Source organism: Anser anser (assembly GCF_964211835.1).
Source record: "Anser anser genome assembly, chromosome: 5".
In the NCBI taxonomy this organism is placed as follows: Eukaryota; Metazoa; Chordata; class Aves; order Anseriformes; family Anatidae; genus Anser; species Anser anser.
In genome coordinates this window covers 54961968-54980219 of record NC_139725.1, presented here as the reverse complement: position 1 = coordinate 54980219, position 18252 = coordinate 54961968, and the positions used below count along the sequence as shown (strand labels likewise).

The 18252-nt window shown below is 38.6% G+C and overlaps 1 protein-coding gene across 1 annotated transcript; it reads right to left on the bottom strand.

Annotated features, from left to right (window-relative positions):
* Window positions 1-5896: 5896 nt before the first annotated feature.
* DLK1 (delta like non-canonical Notch ligand 1) lies at window positions 5897-17603 on the bottom strand. The gene is made up of 5 exons (XM_083840135.1): window positions 17100-17603; window positions 16167-16230; window positions 15593-15723; window positions 11362-11503; window positions 5897-6948 (listed from the first exon to the last, which is right to left on the bottom strand). Exons 1-5 carry the CDS (start codon window positions 17179-17181, stop codon window positions 6204-6206), a joined length of 1164 nt encoding a protein of 387 aa, XP_083696261.1. The 5' UTR covers window positions 17182-17603; the 3' UTR covers window positions 5897-6203.
* Between the last annotated feature and the right edge of the window lie 649 nt (window positions 17604-18252).

The window sequence follows — 18252 nt, the reverse complement described above, 5'->3', positions numbered from 1 at the left end:
AGGAAAGCCCTGGGGGGGAGAGAGGGGGGAAGGAGCCCTATATCTGCAGCAAATTGTTTTGCCCTTAAGGCTGCAATGGTAAATAAATTTTGCCAAGGCACAGACAAATTTAAGAACTTGGAGAGGGAAGGAGGGAAGGACATAATTATGAAAACTATCTTATTCAAGCAGTGCAATATGAATCACTGTCTTCCGTGATGGTTTGTATACATTCCTACAGCCAGGTCATTAACACTTCACCTTCAAAATCTGAAGATCTGAATACCATGGTCCATCTGGATCTAAATATTTATTTGAAAACAGAGCTCAGATTATCAGCCAAGAAAAGACCAACTGTGCTGTTGTGGAGATATCATCAGCAAATGGTTTAGTACTTGCAAACAGAATACTCATTAATCAAAAGCAATGCATACGTTATTGGTTCATGAACACATATCAAGAACAGCAGTAAAAAGACAAGCCATGTATGTATTATCTGTCAGACAACCTGGTCCAGAGTTTGGTGGTTGCTACTTCATAAATTCTACTTATACAGCAGCAAGATTTCTCCCACTCTATGGCCACAAAAAAAAAAAAAAAAAAAAAAAGAGAGAAACCAACCAACCAACAAACCACAAAACAAACAAAAAACAAACAAACGCTCCTGCCCTGGCTCTAAAAGCCTTATCTTTGTGGAGCATCTATGGGGCTTTTTTGTTAATTTATTAGGAACAAAGGCTAAGATTGTTTAAAAGGAGATAGACCAAATAAAAATACTTTTTACTGTATTCAGCTATAGGCTGGGGAGAAGAGGAAGCCACTGTCCTTAACTGATGAGTGCAAACTCTCCCATCCTGTCCCTCAGCCTAGTTTTCCTTATTTATTTATTTATAGGCAATAAGGCAGAAGTGGGGTATGAGGCTCATAGACATCATTACTTGACTAAGGCAGAGCATTAAGAAATCACAAGGGTGAGACACAGCAATACAGGTTGGTGCCTCTGGCAACAGGCCTCATAGATACATTGTTCTCTGTCTCATTAATGACAAATCTGTAGAGTAAACATAACATTGAAGTGATATCAGTGCTCTTTGTCTCTATATCAGTGTTTCTGAGGAAAGTTTATTTTAAAATTCTTTCTTTAGAGACCTGCAGGCTATTGTTGCAAGTACTGTAGCTTTCTTAAACTTAAATTTCCCTTATCACTCCAGTTCTCTGTCACCTTCGTGGTGAGTAGGCTTTGGAGCTATTCACTACACAAGTGACAGATTGCCATACGTATGTTTATCTTCTCCGTTCCAGAAAAGAATTAAAGACAGCTATTATTTTTTCCAGCCTTTCATGTTTTAGATAAGACTTTTCTACTTCAGAGAATATAGCAGGACAAGAGCAGCCTCTTTTACTGCTTCACTACCAGTGATAAAAAGGATGCCAGGAGCTGAAATCTGTTTTTAACATGGTGAGCTACTGACCTCTTCAAAGAGGATCTCCTGTACATAAATGAGGATATATACTGTGCTTGGGGAGCTGCCAACTAGGTTACCATGGCCAAACATCATGTGGCAGTTCATAAATATGAATTATTATAATTTCCTGCATCCTGTATTTAAACGCAAGCCTAGTTACTTGAAGCCTTGCTGTAGCCTTAAGCAGAGTGAGTTGTTAAGGGGCTGATGTAGCCTCTGTTGACAGGGAGTGGAAAGGTGCACAGCTGCATGGGTGACAACCATGGCAAAGCTGCTCACAGCAAGGGTGACATGAGAACCCCATTAATCCCTAAGGTAAAGCTAAACCCAGGCTGAATGGGCTAAATGAGAAAATAAGGTTTTCCCTTCACAGTTTGAGTTATTCTCACAATGCATTGGCATAACTTCATACAAATATGCACAAATCTGCCCTGCTTAGATCCTGTCCCCTCGGGTACCTCTGCCCAGGAGCCCCCTGCAGCCTGAGCCATCTTTTTCCTTGGACTCTGGCATGCTTCCCCAGCATGTAACTGTGCCTTGGTAGTTGTTTACTGAAATGGGCACTAGCTTCACTCCCTTCCACAACAAGTTTGGCTCTGTGAGCTTTCTAGGTTCATGGGTCACCTCCGGAGCAAGCAGACACACAAGACTGGATTTTACATGTGTACTAGGGGTTTAAGCTCCCATTATAGGCATGGTACACAGAGCTGACACAGAGTACAGAGAATTGCTTAGCTCACTGAGCCCTTAGGTGTATAGAGACATTCAATAAACTGTTGTGCATTAAGGCATCCAGACCAGTCTGACAGATATGACAAGGTCTTTCTGCTGGGTGCATTGCCCAGTTAGGTCGGGTGTCTAGCCTGAAAATGCTTCAAATAACACTAGATACCTATAGGTGTGCAAGTATGGGCTACTGGGTACCTATACACTGAATCACAAATTACTCTCTGTTCAGCAGAATAGTTCTCCAGCCTGCAACAGACACCAGTTACTAGCTCTCTATGGACTGTAATGGGAGCCTAGGTATTTAGCTGGCAAACTCCAAAATTTAGGTTTCTTAATGTGAAAGCCACACTTAGACTTAAGGGAGAGAAACTTATTTTTGAAGCACAGTAATTTCCATCACTATTTTTGCACTAATGAAGTTTTCACTTCACACTATTAAGTTCTTTCTTTTTACTGAATTCTGGTAAGTAATATATAGGGCAGAATTAATCACAGATGCTAAATTGCTAGATGAAGAAAGTTTAAAGGTAAGCATATCAGTGAATTGACATGAAAATGAGAAAATATTCCACGGTCAAATAGCTTCAGTAAGAACATACCACCAGAGCTGGTATTTGCTCAGATGTAATTTGCAATTCTGAATATTTGCAATACAGTTCAGTTTTGGTACATCAGAACTTCTAATTACAGTTATTAAGTATTATGGTATCTTTTTGTTTTAGTAATTCATTTGTATCTGATGTACTTTCTTGTACAGTGTGTTTTCAGTGAGAATGTTGTCAACTCCATCAAGCGTACCCGTACTTTTGCTAAACTTAGTAGCTAATGCTATTCATTAACTGATGAGTTCAGAGGATCTCAACTGGTGTTAGCGGGCTATCTAGCTACTCCACTGGAAATGACTGGGCAGAGTTTCCAAAGGATGGCATAGGTGACCAAGTCAGCACCTCTGCAAGAATAGTTACGTTTGCACTATTATTGCCTCTACACTTTCTTTCCCCATGTAGAATAGTAGGAAAAACTAACAAACAAAATGCTACGTTTACTTTTGCTTTGCTTTGTCTTTCCCTCATTTGCTTTCAAAGAAATAGCTCAAGATTTAAGAATAAGTGTAAAAACAATATTGACTTATGACTGAGTTAAGGACTTGCTACACTTAAACCAAATTTCCTGATTCAATTTCAGTTGTTGATAATCTTCAGGTATCACAGATCTACCAAAATATTTTCATATTCCATTTTTTTATCATAGATAACCAAAGACTAGTCTGCTCTTTGCCTTTGCTCTTAGTCTAACACCCTAGTGGATCCTGAACAAAACATGTCAGTCTTCTGAACAACAAAAACATGAATATTGCAATGCAAACTGTGAAATGCTTTGAACACTTTCTTTACCTTCTCCCAGAGAGCTTGCCATTTGGAGTGAAGAGAACTTTTAAATAATTTTTAACAAAACTTGAATGGACTAAACAAACAAACGAATGAAAAAACACAACACAACAACACTTCTGAGTGCCTTAACAGATGGCTCTGGCATCAAAAATAACAGGAAAAGAGAGTAGAGTGACAAACTGTAGGTGCACTGCAGGACAGAGAAGACAGACAAAAAATATGCTTCAATTACTCAACAGAAGTTTAAGGGTGGAAAGGACAGCTATACTTCAGCCACACTTCTGCTACTGCCTCATTAGACCGGGCAGCTGGGTTCCTTTCAAGAGGCGCATAAAACTGAGAGTTTTGCTATTTTGACATGAGTCTGGAATTTGATCACTTATTCCTAGTGGATATCTAGTGTTTTGACTGGTTTTGAATCAAAGCTGTGAGGTTCGAGTTACCCGGTGGAGTTATTCCACTTTTCTGATTATATCCAAATTGATACTAAAATAGTTCTACCACAAAATAGATCACAAGAAAACAAACAAACGAAACAAACAAAAAAACAATAAAACTCTGAAATACATGTTTAAAATATATTTCTTTAAAAGAAATATGTAAATTCTACTAGCTCAAGTATTATGGCTTCAAATTCGATACTGCATACCTGGTTTCCCTTTCATCTGGATTTCTAAGTTATCTTTGCTACCATTGGTTGAAAAGTTCCTGGTTTTGATGAACATTCGTCTTCTCAACGAGAGGGAGACCACCTGTTTACTTAAAAATTTTTCATCTTGTTATTTATAAGCCAGCACTTTCCAAAAAAGCATGTCAATATCATTTTCCCTGCTAGCTTTCTTCTTTGCACAACATTGTAAAGATATGATAGAAGCAAATATTATCAGCAATGATGCAAACTTGCTCTATTACTCATAACAATTAAGGGATGTGTCAACAAAAAAATATCCCATGGTAATGTCCTGTATTATGTTCTTCAATAGTGCATTTATTTATTAAAAAAAAAAAAAAAGAGAGAGAGAGAGAGAGAGAGAGAGAAAAGAGGGAGGGAAAAAAAAAAAAACACAAAGGCAAGCTGTTTGACCAGCAATAATGGATTAGAGAATTTCTTTCTTACCAGACAGCTTAGAAGCTTCTAAGAAGCTTCTTATCTGGGGTGGCTGAGGAAGTAAATTATTTCTTAAGGGCACCTCCAGACATATTAAGGTATCACTATTCAAAATGATTTTTTATTTTTAGAGGTCCAAACAGTGCAGTCCCACTGGTGCTAAACACATAGACAGAACTGGTCCTTGTAATCTATTGACAGTCCCAGACACAACAAAAGGAGCCATGAGAGGAGCAAAGATCCAAGGTCCATTCAGGGGACAGGTCTGAAAGCAAACCTGGAGACAATCTGCAACACAAGCACAAGGGGTCCATCCCACAGATGGGCTGGCTACCTACAGGGCAGGTCTGAGGTTCATCCAGGAACACTGATAGAGGTGGAGACCCCCACTCCTGCAACAAAGCTCAAACCAGGACCAATAGCCCTGGGCTGAGTTGAAAAAGGACCATGTGCAGGGAGTGGGTGGAGGCCCCAGGTGGGAGTGGTCAGGGATGTTAAGACCTATTAGTGCCCTCAGGCCCATGAAAATGTTGTGTCTTTTGCCTGTTCTCAGGGATGCTTTTCATTCTTGAAAATCATGTCCACTCCATGAAATATGATAGAGAAAAAGCAAAAATGAAGAATTTAAAGCAACATCCTCTTTCAGGTGACATCTATCTTTTCATTTCTCCTCACAACACCAGCATGAAAGATACTTCTCTTGGCAGAGTTCTTTGAGAAGTATGTATGGAAAAATCAGAATCAGGCCCTTTTAAATCTTGACCAGGTCTCTATACAGAAAGTTTGACCTAAGATATTAAACATCTTTTTAATATGTTGGTAGATAAACAATTTATGGAGGCACCATCCAAAGCAATAGAGACCTGTAACCTGAAATTAATATCACAAAGACTTATTAGATTCTATAGGAAGAGTAACTTACCTTATAGGTGTGCAAAATTAGCAAAACTGATTGGATAGGTGAGATACCAGTGCAAGTTTGTTCCTGTTGATCTCAATTGCTAATGTTTTTATTTATCATAGATGGAAGAAGAATTAGACAGGGACAGTTATGACAAGTTTTCTGAAGTATAGCATTTACAAATCAATAATTAAACCAGTATAGCCCTTATCTGCTGTTTATTCAAAATAAAATAAAATAATAAAGCATAATTGATTAATTTACAGGTACTATATTTACCAAATAAACTAAGCACAAGACAAGAAAGCTGCAAAACAGTTCCAGTGGTAAATTACATTTTATTTTACAAAAAATAGCTGCCTTGAAAGTAAATCAGATTAACATTCCCTGATCTTTAGTCTTTTTTTTTTGTCTTTTTTTTTTCTTTTTTAATTATTATTTTTTACATTTATTTGGGGGAATGAAAAAATCATTAGCAATACATATACATTAAAATTTTCTTCATTATCACTCAGCACAAGCTACACCAAATGTACCCACAAATATTGAGGCCAACCACAGGTAACAAGTTCAATCTATTTTTCATATTGCTATGAAAAGTTGCAAGTTGCTTGTAAGCTTTCAAGGACTTAGATGGCAGTGTAGTTCTTAGTGTAATTAGTCAATTTGATCTTCTCTGGGAAGATAATATTAACAGAGAGGTTTTCCCCATTGCTAGACTTCAGAAAAAAGTTCTTTTTCTTGCGTAGAAGATGACTATATTTGGCATTAGCAAGCCACATTTCACATTTTGAAAAAAATACTATCCCAGTTGTACCCAAGACAACAAGACATGTAAGTAAGCCCAGTACAACAAAACATATCACTTGGCTTTTACTGAGCAAGGGATCTGCATTTTGGATTGTTTCTTTCACTGTTATTTTCAGGATTTCCTGTTCTTGATGATGCACTGATCTGTGATGAGCTTTTGGGGGTTGCTTGTAATTCTGCATACGCTTTGTGCCTGTATTCACTCCAAAGAGACTTGTGTTTTTGCTGGGATGTTTGCAGGTTGCACCAACAAATTCTGGCTTACAGATGCATTCAAATCCTCCCTGTGGGTGTTCGCTGCACGTCCCTCCATTCTCACATGGGCCACTTGCACAGAATATGACACGGCTGCTGCAGAGCTTTCCCGTATAGCCATGGGGACAAAAACAGCTGAAACCCGCACCAATATCTGTACACGTTCCTCCATTTTCACATGGGTTGGATTCACAGTCATCTCTATCTATTTCACAGAAGTTGCCAGCAAAACCAGAAGGGCACAGACAGGAAGCATGGGGTGCAAAACCATTGTCATCGATGCATGTTCCTCCATTCTGGCAGGGAGAGCTAGAATAGAGAACGAACACATACATACACAGAACTGAATCACAGTCCAAGGAAAGAAGCTATTAGGAAACACTTTGTATAATAAAAGGAAATGGTTTTCTTCAGAAGAGCCAAAACCTAATGCAAATCTACTAAATCAGTCAAGTTGAATCAAGAATGAATTTATTCAACAGCTTTGTTAATACAGATTATGGTATCTTCTGCTGACCCTTCAGACAGGATTAATACACCACTATATCAATCCAACCTGAAGAGCCGTGAAGTGATTTTAAGTTATTTCAAATATTTTTCCAAATTATGTTTCCTAATGTTTTCATAAGCTTAGAGCTATTTAGCTGAGCTACTGTTTAGACAAGACTGAACAATGACATTAGCAGCAAGAATTTTTTTTCCACTTGATTATTCATAAAATAGTCTCTGTATGGTATTGGCAGAGCAAAACACTGCAATAGCAGTGAGATGCGAAGCGGATTGCTTTTATTTTGCCTCTGTATTGCTCCATGACATATAAAAAATGTAAAGATAAACAGATAATTTTCTGCAAACTGTTGTTGAGCAAAGAATTTTGAAAAAAAAAAAAAACTATAATAAAAATATAAATGAGATGGTGTCAGCATTAGCAAAGTAGCTGTAATGTGAGAACAAGACAAGAGGAAACCAAATGTTTCCGAACCTTTTGAGAACTTAATTATTAATAGCCTGGTACTATGTTTTAAGTGATGTCAAGTCACTTTATTTTTTTCACCTTTGCAATGTCACTGTGCCTTACCAGGTGTATGGCCAAAAGATAGGGCCACCTACTGACAGAAAGGCACAGAAGCTGCCAATTCAGTGGAGCTATTCAAAGCAGATGTGGTCCTTTAACTGGTCTTGTTGGCTGAAAAGGGGCCTGGGGTTATGTGTTTACAAGTAAAGATCAAAGCCACTTTCATGGCAATTCATTGTACATGAACAAAGCATTTAAAACTTACCTTTTAAAAATGGATCTGAGGCAATGAAAGGCAACATTACACTTGACAAAGCTGACAACAAGCCTATCTGACTAGTTTTCCTAACAGTTATAAATCTCTAAAGACATACAACACAGTACGAGGATACAGCTGAAAAGTCCAAGCATTTTTTACATGTTACATTTCCAGGGGAAATCCTTAGAGGTACTGAACATCTGCAGCTTTGTGAAAGCTGACATTTCACATTTGTCAGTGGCCATTACAGGTTCTTATATTGGGATACAGAGGTTTAAGAAATCTGTTGATGCCTTGAGTGAAGCAACAGTGAAAATAAAATAAGCTCCTGACTACAAATGGCCCCTGACTACTGGTGGAATAAGGCTGAGCTTCTCAAGTGCCCAGTTGTTTCTATGGGAGTAGCTATCGTACAGACCACCCTGAGCAACTCTGGGTTTTCTGCGGTTTGAAACAATTGGTGGCCACTCATAAGGAGAGATGGACTACTGTGGTAAAGTGGTCGTCTGCCTGTTTTTTTCACTACTTATACACACACACACACAAACCCTCTCTGTCCTCTCATTTTGTCCTTCACTGTAATTGTTATCTGGAAAAAAAATGTTACCAAAAGAACACACTGGAAATCTGGAAACTGTATTATGAAAGCAAAATGAGTGGTAGCTGGACTTTGCCATAGCACTTATTAGGACAGTCTGGTGACAACACGAGGTGCTTGTGCAAATGAGGAGTTTTGCTACAATCACCAGCCTCTCCGTATGCTTTAAGCAAAACATGGAACCTGTAGCTGGACAGTCCTTGAGTTATTGAATGGTTATGATCTGTCTTGGAGAGTCTTGCACCCTCTCTTGGCTTTACAGGTCTCATGGAAAATCAGACTAACTGTTTTGGATCTGGCAATATGCAGAAATTGGAACCCTCATGTGCAAGTCAAATTGCAGAAATGTAGGGAATTTCCAGGGAAATTGGAAGAAATTGCTGGAGAATGTAAGTGTAAAATGATTTTTTTCCTAATTTTTATATAAAATTTTTTTTTACACTTTCTCAAAAGTATAAAAAAATAAAAACTGCTTAGAAGAAACATGAAAAATTTTGAAAAATGTATTATTTACTAATGAATCTCATTTACCTATGTTTTAATATGCTTAAGTGAATATGATATTAGTAATCTCCTTGAATACATTCAGTTACTTTATATTTCTGGCATTTAAGGCATGTTCAGCAAGGGTGGTGCATGAAGAACTTACTGTGGAAACATGGACCTACCACTTCTTCGCTTTCCAGATACTCTGCCTTCATTTCAGAAAGCACCTTCTGGTTCTCTGCTTGAGACCAAATCTTCAAAACATCACACAGATGTCACTAACACAGATACACCTGCTAGATTTTGTAAAGACACCAGAAAAATTACTTTGATTTGTGAATTGTCTTGGTACTATCTATGAATATTAACTTAGGAACCACTGGCAGTATTTAGTAATATCAACATTTTTAACCATGCCACTGATACAGAGAGGTGGGATACAGAAGTGGGATGAAAGTGAGATGACCTCTTATGATAAGGTCTCTTTCCAGGATTTGAGGTGCACTCTCCAGCGGACTATAAAATATTAGTAGACATGTACTGCTTATAGTGAGAACACTCTTGTTCCACTACAGCTGTCTTCTGCTCATTATCCTCAGAAGGACACAACTTCCTAGAAAAAAGGAATTGCTGTTTCAAGAATGTTGATTTGTTATGATTTTTTTTCATGATTTCCAAACTAGCTCATGAGTATTCAGTTTGAACTGAGAGTATTATCACAAAAGTATAGTTTCATCAGTTTAAAAACATGAGAATTTTACGTGGAACTAACCTGTGTTATTCCATTGATACTGTATGTCACCTGTCCTTTGTGATAGTTACTATACACCCGCACTGAATTACTGAAATATTTGCTCAACAGACAAAAAGTGGAGAAACCAAGCTATTCACAACACCTATGTTAGGCAAGTACCTTGGATGTCATACAAGACGTTTGTAAACAACTTAAAAATCCTCTTGGTCAATGAAGAGAAATAGGCAACTCAGAGCAGCTAGATGCTGAAAGTAATCTCAGAACTGTTACTGGCTCCCACTTAAAAGAAATGGGAAAAAACTTCCACTGACATAAAGTTGTAAGAATCATTAATTCTTGCCAGACAGTGAAAGGAATTAATGACAATATACTTTCCTTAAAAAAGAGTGTACAGGACTTCAGGAAGATTTAGCCAAAAGAAAGGTCTGAATATTAATAATTATCTATTGCTGAGCAAAAAGAGAACCAGAAGGTATTAATAGGGAGCTACAGAGAAATAAGGAAATCTTGGTAAAAGAGAAAACTGTCATTTTAAGGTGATATCTTTATCAGGCTTGCATCCACCAGAAGGACATTCTGCGTGGTTATGGGATTAGATCCTTGATGAACCAGAAGACAATAGATAATTCTAGATTTCAACCAAAACAATTCACAAATTTTTTAAAACTAAAACATTATCCCCCCCCCCCCCTTTTTTTTTTTTCTTTCCACGTTGTCCTACCAGTTACATTTCTGTAAGCATTTCAGTTTGTTGCCATTGCCTTTTGCCCTGTCGCTGGGCACCTCTGAGAAGAGCCTGGCTCCATCTTCTTTGCTTCCCTCATCAGGTATTTATCCACATGGAAAAGATCCCACAGAGCCTGCTCTTCTCCAGGCTAAATAATCCAGCTCTCTCAGCCTCTCCTCATAGGAGGGGTGCTCCAGTCCCTTTGTCATCTTCATGGGCCTGTGCTGGACTCTCTCCAGTATGACCTCCTCCTCATGTAGTGGAAAACAGAACTGGACCCAGTACTCCAGATGTTTCTCACCAGTGTTGAGCAGAGGGGAATTATCACCTTCAACCTGCTCCCAACACTGTTCTAACATCTTACTTCTCTTAGAGAATGGAAGGAAATCCCCTCCCACATCCTCTTCTGGTGGAATTGAGATTGTCTCCCTCAGTAAACCGTTGACATACCATCATATATATGGTAAGAAAATGACAGGCTGGTGAACTAGGTGATTTTGTGCAGAGAGCTTGTGGGTTGGTTACCGTTCTTATTACTGTACCTTGATTTTACCTAAAATTATCCCTCACTAGAGGTGAGAACATGGGATGGCAGGTTACTACTTACTAAAATCATGGCAAGGCATAAATTCATCACAACAAAGTGTGTAAACTATCACGTTTAGTACTCAAATTATGTGCATGAACTCGTATTGTTAATGTGTAAAATTTTCAGAATAACAGAACAGATTTGTGAAGTTTGCTAAAAATATCAGCAACTAAATAATTGTCCTAGCAGAAGAATTACATATTTTAGCAAGAAATATTTCCACTTAGCTAAGAAATCTGAAGAATGTTCAGTAGGAATGTAGATTTTAAATTCACATCAGAAATCAATATTTACCCATTAATAATGCAAGGTCCTTTTTTGAGGTGGCAGTTTTTTCCTGTAAATCCTTGGGCACACAGACAAATATATCCTCCATCACCAGTCTCTATACATGTTGAGTTATTGATGCAGGGCTTTGCAGAACATGGGTGAATATCTGTTTAAAAACAAACAAAACATATTTTTTTTAGTTGTATTAAAACACTTTTCAATAAAATGAAATCTAGACTGTCAGCAGATGACCAGAGCCAGGGCTCAAATAAAGTTAGGAGAAAGAATCTGTAAGTAGTAAAGAATAGTTTAAATAAAATGTAGCTTTAATGATCATTCATCCTGCATTTTACAAGTTTTGATTTATTACTCCCTCTGTTAAAATGAAGAACAGATTGTTCAATTATTACAAGCATTTTGAGCTTGTTTCTCTTCCTAGCTCCAACTTACAAAATGGTTTTGAATTCTTCCAGTCTATAAATAATTTATATTATCAATAAAATAGTAGGGGAGAAAGAACTTCTAATGGGTATAGTCATCCTTTTACAGCCTTGGCTTATCCATGAACAGAATTCTGATAAAGTAAAACGGAACAGGGAATTCTCCCCGCTCCCTGCCCAACAACCTGTCATTATGTGCTTATGAACAAACATTTCATAACAACAGAGATCAGCAAATTACAAAGTCTCTTAAGATTTCATCTTTTGGCTTGGCTGCATCTAACCCTTACGTAACTGTACCAGAAGAGAGGGCTGTATGGTGTGTTTTCACCCAGTCACACATCTCATTTTCTTTACTGTTTCCCTGCTGAGTGACTTCCCACTTGAACAATTAGCAAATTTTTAAAATAATTAAAATTAAATAAACAAAAAAGTGCATATTTTAGCCAACTAATGAAGCAGCTGCACTGAAGAGCTGGCTGCAAGTTATATGATGCCTCTAACACTCCCGTGCATAAACACACTTTCTGAAAAGATGAAAAAGGATTTAAGGGCATTTATATTCTAGTTCCCACAGCATAACATGAAAGGTAGATGATATCATGAGCTACTGCAAAATTTTAACCACAGCAAAACACTTCAATAGTCTTAGCTTTTGAATATAATCTTCCTTGGATAAAGAGCTCTATTTTCTAATATGTTTGCCTCTTCTCATTATAAGACATCCACTTTGCAAGTGCTATGAGTGTAAGCTCCAGTTTTCACAAGGACCAAAATAATCATGAATGAGGGAAATCCTGCTCTGTGCATCCTGGTTCCAGGTGTACATATACCTGATTTCAAGAATGTTTCCAGAGGATAAGATACCATGGCATTCAGGCAGGCAGGTGGTGCAGCCCGCGGCAAAGAGGTTAATCATCAGCATCAACACCAATTTCTCTCTTTAAGTGCCATGCCTGTCCAAGTGGTTGCAATAATAGTCATAAATGATACCAGTAATCCTGGCCTATATATTTACAGTGGATCAAACACAACCTATAATCTGCAAGCCTATAAATTATAAGGTATGTCATTCTTCATCTGAGCTGAAAACCAGATAGCCTATGGTAAATATAAAAGCTACACAATCAGAGGCACTAGAAAATCACTTGATAACCTCAAACTGTTACAGAAAGGAAGTTCCATGACCCATACTAAGGAGATTGTACACTAACTTTCCTAGAAAATGGAGAAAGAGAACACCACCATTCAAAGTTACCTCTTTTTCTCTGGTGTTTAGCAAGCAAATAAGGTGCTGAGACCGTATCTATATTTTACAGAAATTTCAGATGTTAACAGCAGTGGCCAAGTGAATTTTGGACCCATATCTGGGTTTTGCCATCCTGGTGAGTTGGTATTTGCTGACAGCTGGCAACATTAAAACAGTGGCTATGCCAGAAATCCCCTGGCAAATATTACACTTTCTATAGTAGCAAAAAGGAAGCATGACAAGAAAACCCCCAAACTAATGACCTTCTGTCAACCTCCACAGAAACAATATAAACGTAGCTTTCTAACAAGGCTTATCTCATTACATGCCTGAAGCTAAAAATTGTTTCCAGTAGCTACAAAATGTCAGTTAATGACATTTGCAAGTGAAATTATGACAGTTTTGGTCTCCTGTCATCACACACAAAAATACAGTATTAGAAGAGGGAGGCAAGGAATCTCATATTGCATGGTAAAAATTGATATGTTTGTATTTCTATATTTAAAAGATAGTTATGTGTATATAACAATGGCCCCCAAATGAATGGGAACCATCATTTTGTCCTTGTCCTTTTGTCCTTTTTCTTAACCTCATCAAGTTTCATTTAGTGGTACCTGTTAATGAGTTATAGCAGTCTGTAATGACTTTATACAGCCAGGAAACCAAAACCAACACAACCTTTTGGCAAAGGATGTGGAGACCAGTGTTTGAGCAATTAACCCCATTTTTGGTTACAGTGCTTTCATGGGTCAGAAGAACAACCTTCCAGTGGTGAGGAAACTAGGACTCTTGATCCCTTGTTGCATTTAGAATAGGTAAATCCACTGAGATGTAAGACTTTCAATATAATGTGTCCCTCCACATGAACAGATAGTTATTCCTTTTTGGCTGAGAATTCTTGGTACATCTTCATGGGGATCTAAATGCAAATTGGCAAAGAAGACTCTGAGGTAACACTGAGCGTTGCAAAAAGTAATAGTTTCTGGACTTAAACGAGGAATATCTATTTTGTCTTATAAAACTATCATAACGATTATGTATTAAACTATTATTTTTCCATAAAGGTAGCGGTATAGGTCCAAAAGAACTGTTTTCCATCCTAAATACCAGTTGTAAGAGAGGAAGGTACAAAGCTCAGAAATATTTAAGTGCTTAGAAATTCAGCTAAGCGCTTAGATTTTTATTATTATTATTTTTTTAAGTATGTCCAACTAGAAAACTTCATATTAATTTAGTTGTGTAGATGGTACCTTTAAAAAATCTGGTTCTTTGTGGTCACTGACAAGTGATAGAGCTGAGCCTCCTAAGTTGGCAGTTGGGCATTTTTCTGTCTAATTTCAGAAATCTATGATTGTAGACCACAGACCCATTCAGAGGGACCCATTCCCCTTTACTAATTATAATGAAAATCCAGTTGTTTGTCCCAGGTATGAAGACATCAGTGAGAGAAGCTAGAAAAACATAATTAATGTACTTATCTCTGAATGCTTACAGTCACATCTGCACCAGTGCTACTGCAGTTCCTGCAAACATACCAGGACTAGCTTTAAACAAAGGAATATGCCTGTGTGTGCAGCTGATGCATACAGACTGCAAAATCTGATGAGAAGATGAGTGATTACCTGAGCACCTTGCACCAAGCTCCATGCCACTGCAAGGATGCACTACCAGAAACACCGAGTCTTTCAGTCATCTTGAAAATTTTATCCAATTCATGCTGCATTGTAATTAACTACTCTTTTGGGTATTCACTGACAGACCACAGCCATGCTCTACAAATTAGAAACTGTATAACAACAAAAGCCTGAATTTGAAGCAGAGAGAACAAGGTCCTGGACACTTGTCCTCTTCCAGCTGCAATTATGCAGGCTGAACTGGTGCATGCTCCTGGATGCTCATGCAGCTTCTGTCCCCTCGGATATCTTGGCTGAACGCTCATCTGTCCATGTCAGCCAAAACAAACCAGCTCAGCGAAGTCCAGTTCTTCAAATTACTTATGCTAAGCTGACTCATTCTGACAGGAAAGTGGTGAGCAAGCGCACTCTGTGCTTATTCCCTCAGGTCTGGGAGGAAAGCAGTAGCCTGCTTGGGCAGACCTTTTTCTCAGTTATACTAATGCTACTCCACTGAATCATCACTGGGTTGACGAATAAATATTAGTCTAATAAGAAGCATTATTATTAAGCTCATATCTTTCTGTACAGAAATTACTATATATATATATTGTGTCAGGTAAATATTTCAAATTATCTAATACAAAGATGTGTGTTTTTTATCAAAAAGACTTATATGACTTCAAGTGAGCAGTTTGTTTTTTTTTTTTTTTGTTAGCATTGTCCACAATGGTCAATATTTAAAAAAATATGAGGTTATGTGCTGCTTGCACATATGCCCAGTTACCAAAGACACTGCATTAATTTGTCTAAATTATAGAAGTTCCAGGCTTACATGCTGCTGTCCAGAGTATTTTTTTAAAATATTTATCCAGAAGGATTTTTGCAAGTCTCCAGCACCAGATGGGGCTGTTTCACCTCACTTGCTCAAGGATAAGAAAAGATGTGCAAACCTATGTCACAGAGGCTGCCAACCCAGCCCTCTTCACAGATGCACTGCCAGGGTTTGGCACAGCTGCCATGCAAACACCCAGGGAAAGGAACACACTGATTACAAAGAGCACCCTGCCAACCAGGCTGACACCTGAAAGAGATAAAAGACAAGATAGAGGCATAGTTTATTTTTAATAAACATAATTACAAGGATGTTCTGCTTTTCAAGGCAAAATAAATAAACTTTCAGATATGAATTTGGACTATACAGCACATTGGAACAAAAAGATACCATCAGTGCTTCCAGGATACTAGAAGCAGTTCATCTGAAGAAAACTGTTTAATTCAGTGACAAAAAGTTAATAAATGTTAACCAATGTAAAGTCTTTTCTTACTGGAATAATTAGGCTAAAAAAGCATCTAGATGTCCAAGCTCTATGACTCCAGTTACTGTATGCTAATAGAGTGCTGCTTCATTACAGTACCGTATTTTCAGAGGACAAATTATTTCAGTTTCTGTCTATTTTACAAGGACAATGAATTACTGTAGAAGTCTGTTCCCGAGCTAACAAGCATGTCTGACAGATTTTTTACCTGCATTCACTGGGAAATTCACAAAATCCATTCACTGGGTGGCAGCCAGTTTTACAGTTCACACCTAGAAAAAGAGATTTTTAATATCAAAATAGAAAAATCAGCACTCAGAAAAAATAAATAAATATATATATATATTATGTCCTCTACATATTATTGGTGTTTTAAAAGAAACCACACTGTATAGTAAGAAGAAACCAGACTGCATAGTATTCTGATTGTTTTTGTTATGGGTATTAAAATATCTTTTTGATGTTTCCCAAATGTTAAGTGAACCTAATCAGGAGCATGCCACAGAGTGTTTCTATAGGATGAGTGGAATGATGTAGAGAATGGACTGCAAAAGGATTCATAGTAAAACACGGTAGCATATGTAAAGTAAAACACTGCTATACACTACTTGAAAATAGAAACTTCAGAGCAGATCCATAGCTGCCATTTCACAACATGCGACTCCAGTTGCATTATTTTAGAACTACTTGAACCTCAGAAATACCTTTAATCAGAGAAAAAAATCCATGCAAAACAACTTACTTGTGTTAAATTCATTTCAACGTTACGTCGGATGAAAAAAGAAATCGTCATTTTGATTAAATGGTACACGAATAACTGAAGTTACAAAGAAGAGGTCTCGGTCTCTTTTTTTTTTTTTTTTTTTTTCCGTTTGTTTCCAACTACCAGCACCAAGCGCGTTCAGCGGTACGATGCCACCACTGACACCCTCCTCGAGGGGCAGTGGAGATACCCCCCAGACGGGGGGTGAGGAATATGCTCCTTACAGAGAGCCAGGACCCTCAACCGGAGCGAGCTTCAGGGGAAGCACCGGGAGAATTCGGGTTCGCCGCGGGTGGGCTCCCCGCGCCGCCCTCAGCCCGGCCCCAACAAACTCCGCCAAGTTTCCCACCCCGCTCCCCGCCGCCCCCCGGCCGGTACCTGGGGCTGCGGGGAGGACGAGGGGCAGCAGGCAGCAGCAGCAGCAGCAGCAGCCGAGGAGCCCGGCGGCGCGCAGCCCCATGGCCGGGGAGGAAGAAGAGGAGGAGGAGGAGGAGGCGTCGGCACCCCCGCCCGCAGCGCTGCAGGGGCGGGAGGAGGAGGAGGAGGAAAGGAGAAGGAGGAGAAGGAAGAGGAAGGCTGCCCAGGGCAGCCCCTTGCTCAGTGCTGGCGCTGTGAGGGCTGAAAGAGGAGCCGGCACCTTGCGCACCCTGTGCGATCGCGGCGAGGGAAGGCTTTTGGGAAGGCTTTTGGGAAGGCTGCGGGAGGAGGGAGGTCTAGCGGGGGGGTTTGAAGCACGCCTTTTACCTCGTTGAAACTTACTCCGGCAGTTCACAAACAGCTAATTCGGGGCTTCGGGTTTCTGAAGACTTCTCTCCTTAGTCGCGCACATCAGAGCTCCAAGTTTTTTTCAGGAAAGACCCCAGCAAAAGCAAGGAAGGCAAAGCATCTTCTGTTTTTGAGGCTAAAGAGTTAAAAAAAAAAAAAAAAAAAAAAAAAAAGGCCCCCAAAACTACATCTCTTTTTTATACACTGAACAGATCAAGAAGGAAAAAAAAGTTACTTCCACCACTAGGCAATTTAAATTCTGTGCTTTATTCTGTGGCTGCTCCTTTCTCTTGTCTATCTTTTTTATTATTCCTTTGAGCAGTCCCTTATGGAAATAGACTGGGTATTTCTTGTTCTTTGTTTTCTTCTTTTAAAGAAGTTATGCCTATTTTTTAGGATTCCTAAGGGACCCATTTTCTTCTGCTTCTGGTGTAGTGCTTACTTCCATGAGACCTCATTTACCAATTTGTCTACATTTATGTGAAGCAAGTAGAGATCACTATAATATGGTAAGAAGACTATAAAACCACCTGCTTTTTCTCTAGAATTACAATGGGCTAATTCAAGATTATCTGCCTGAATACATACGAACTGAAAAGCACACATTAGCTTCAGAAAGCCCATTTACTGGTACTTGAAGATAATGATGTCACTTAGGTTGCAAAAGTTTGCTTCTAATAATGCAGATTTTTAATTTTATGGGGGAATTGAAGAACAGAAACAGGAAGAGGAGAATGAGGGGTGGTTTACAAAACAGTGCTTAGGT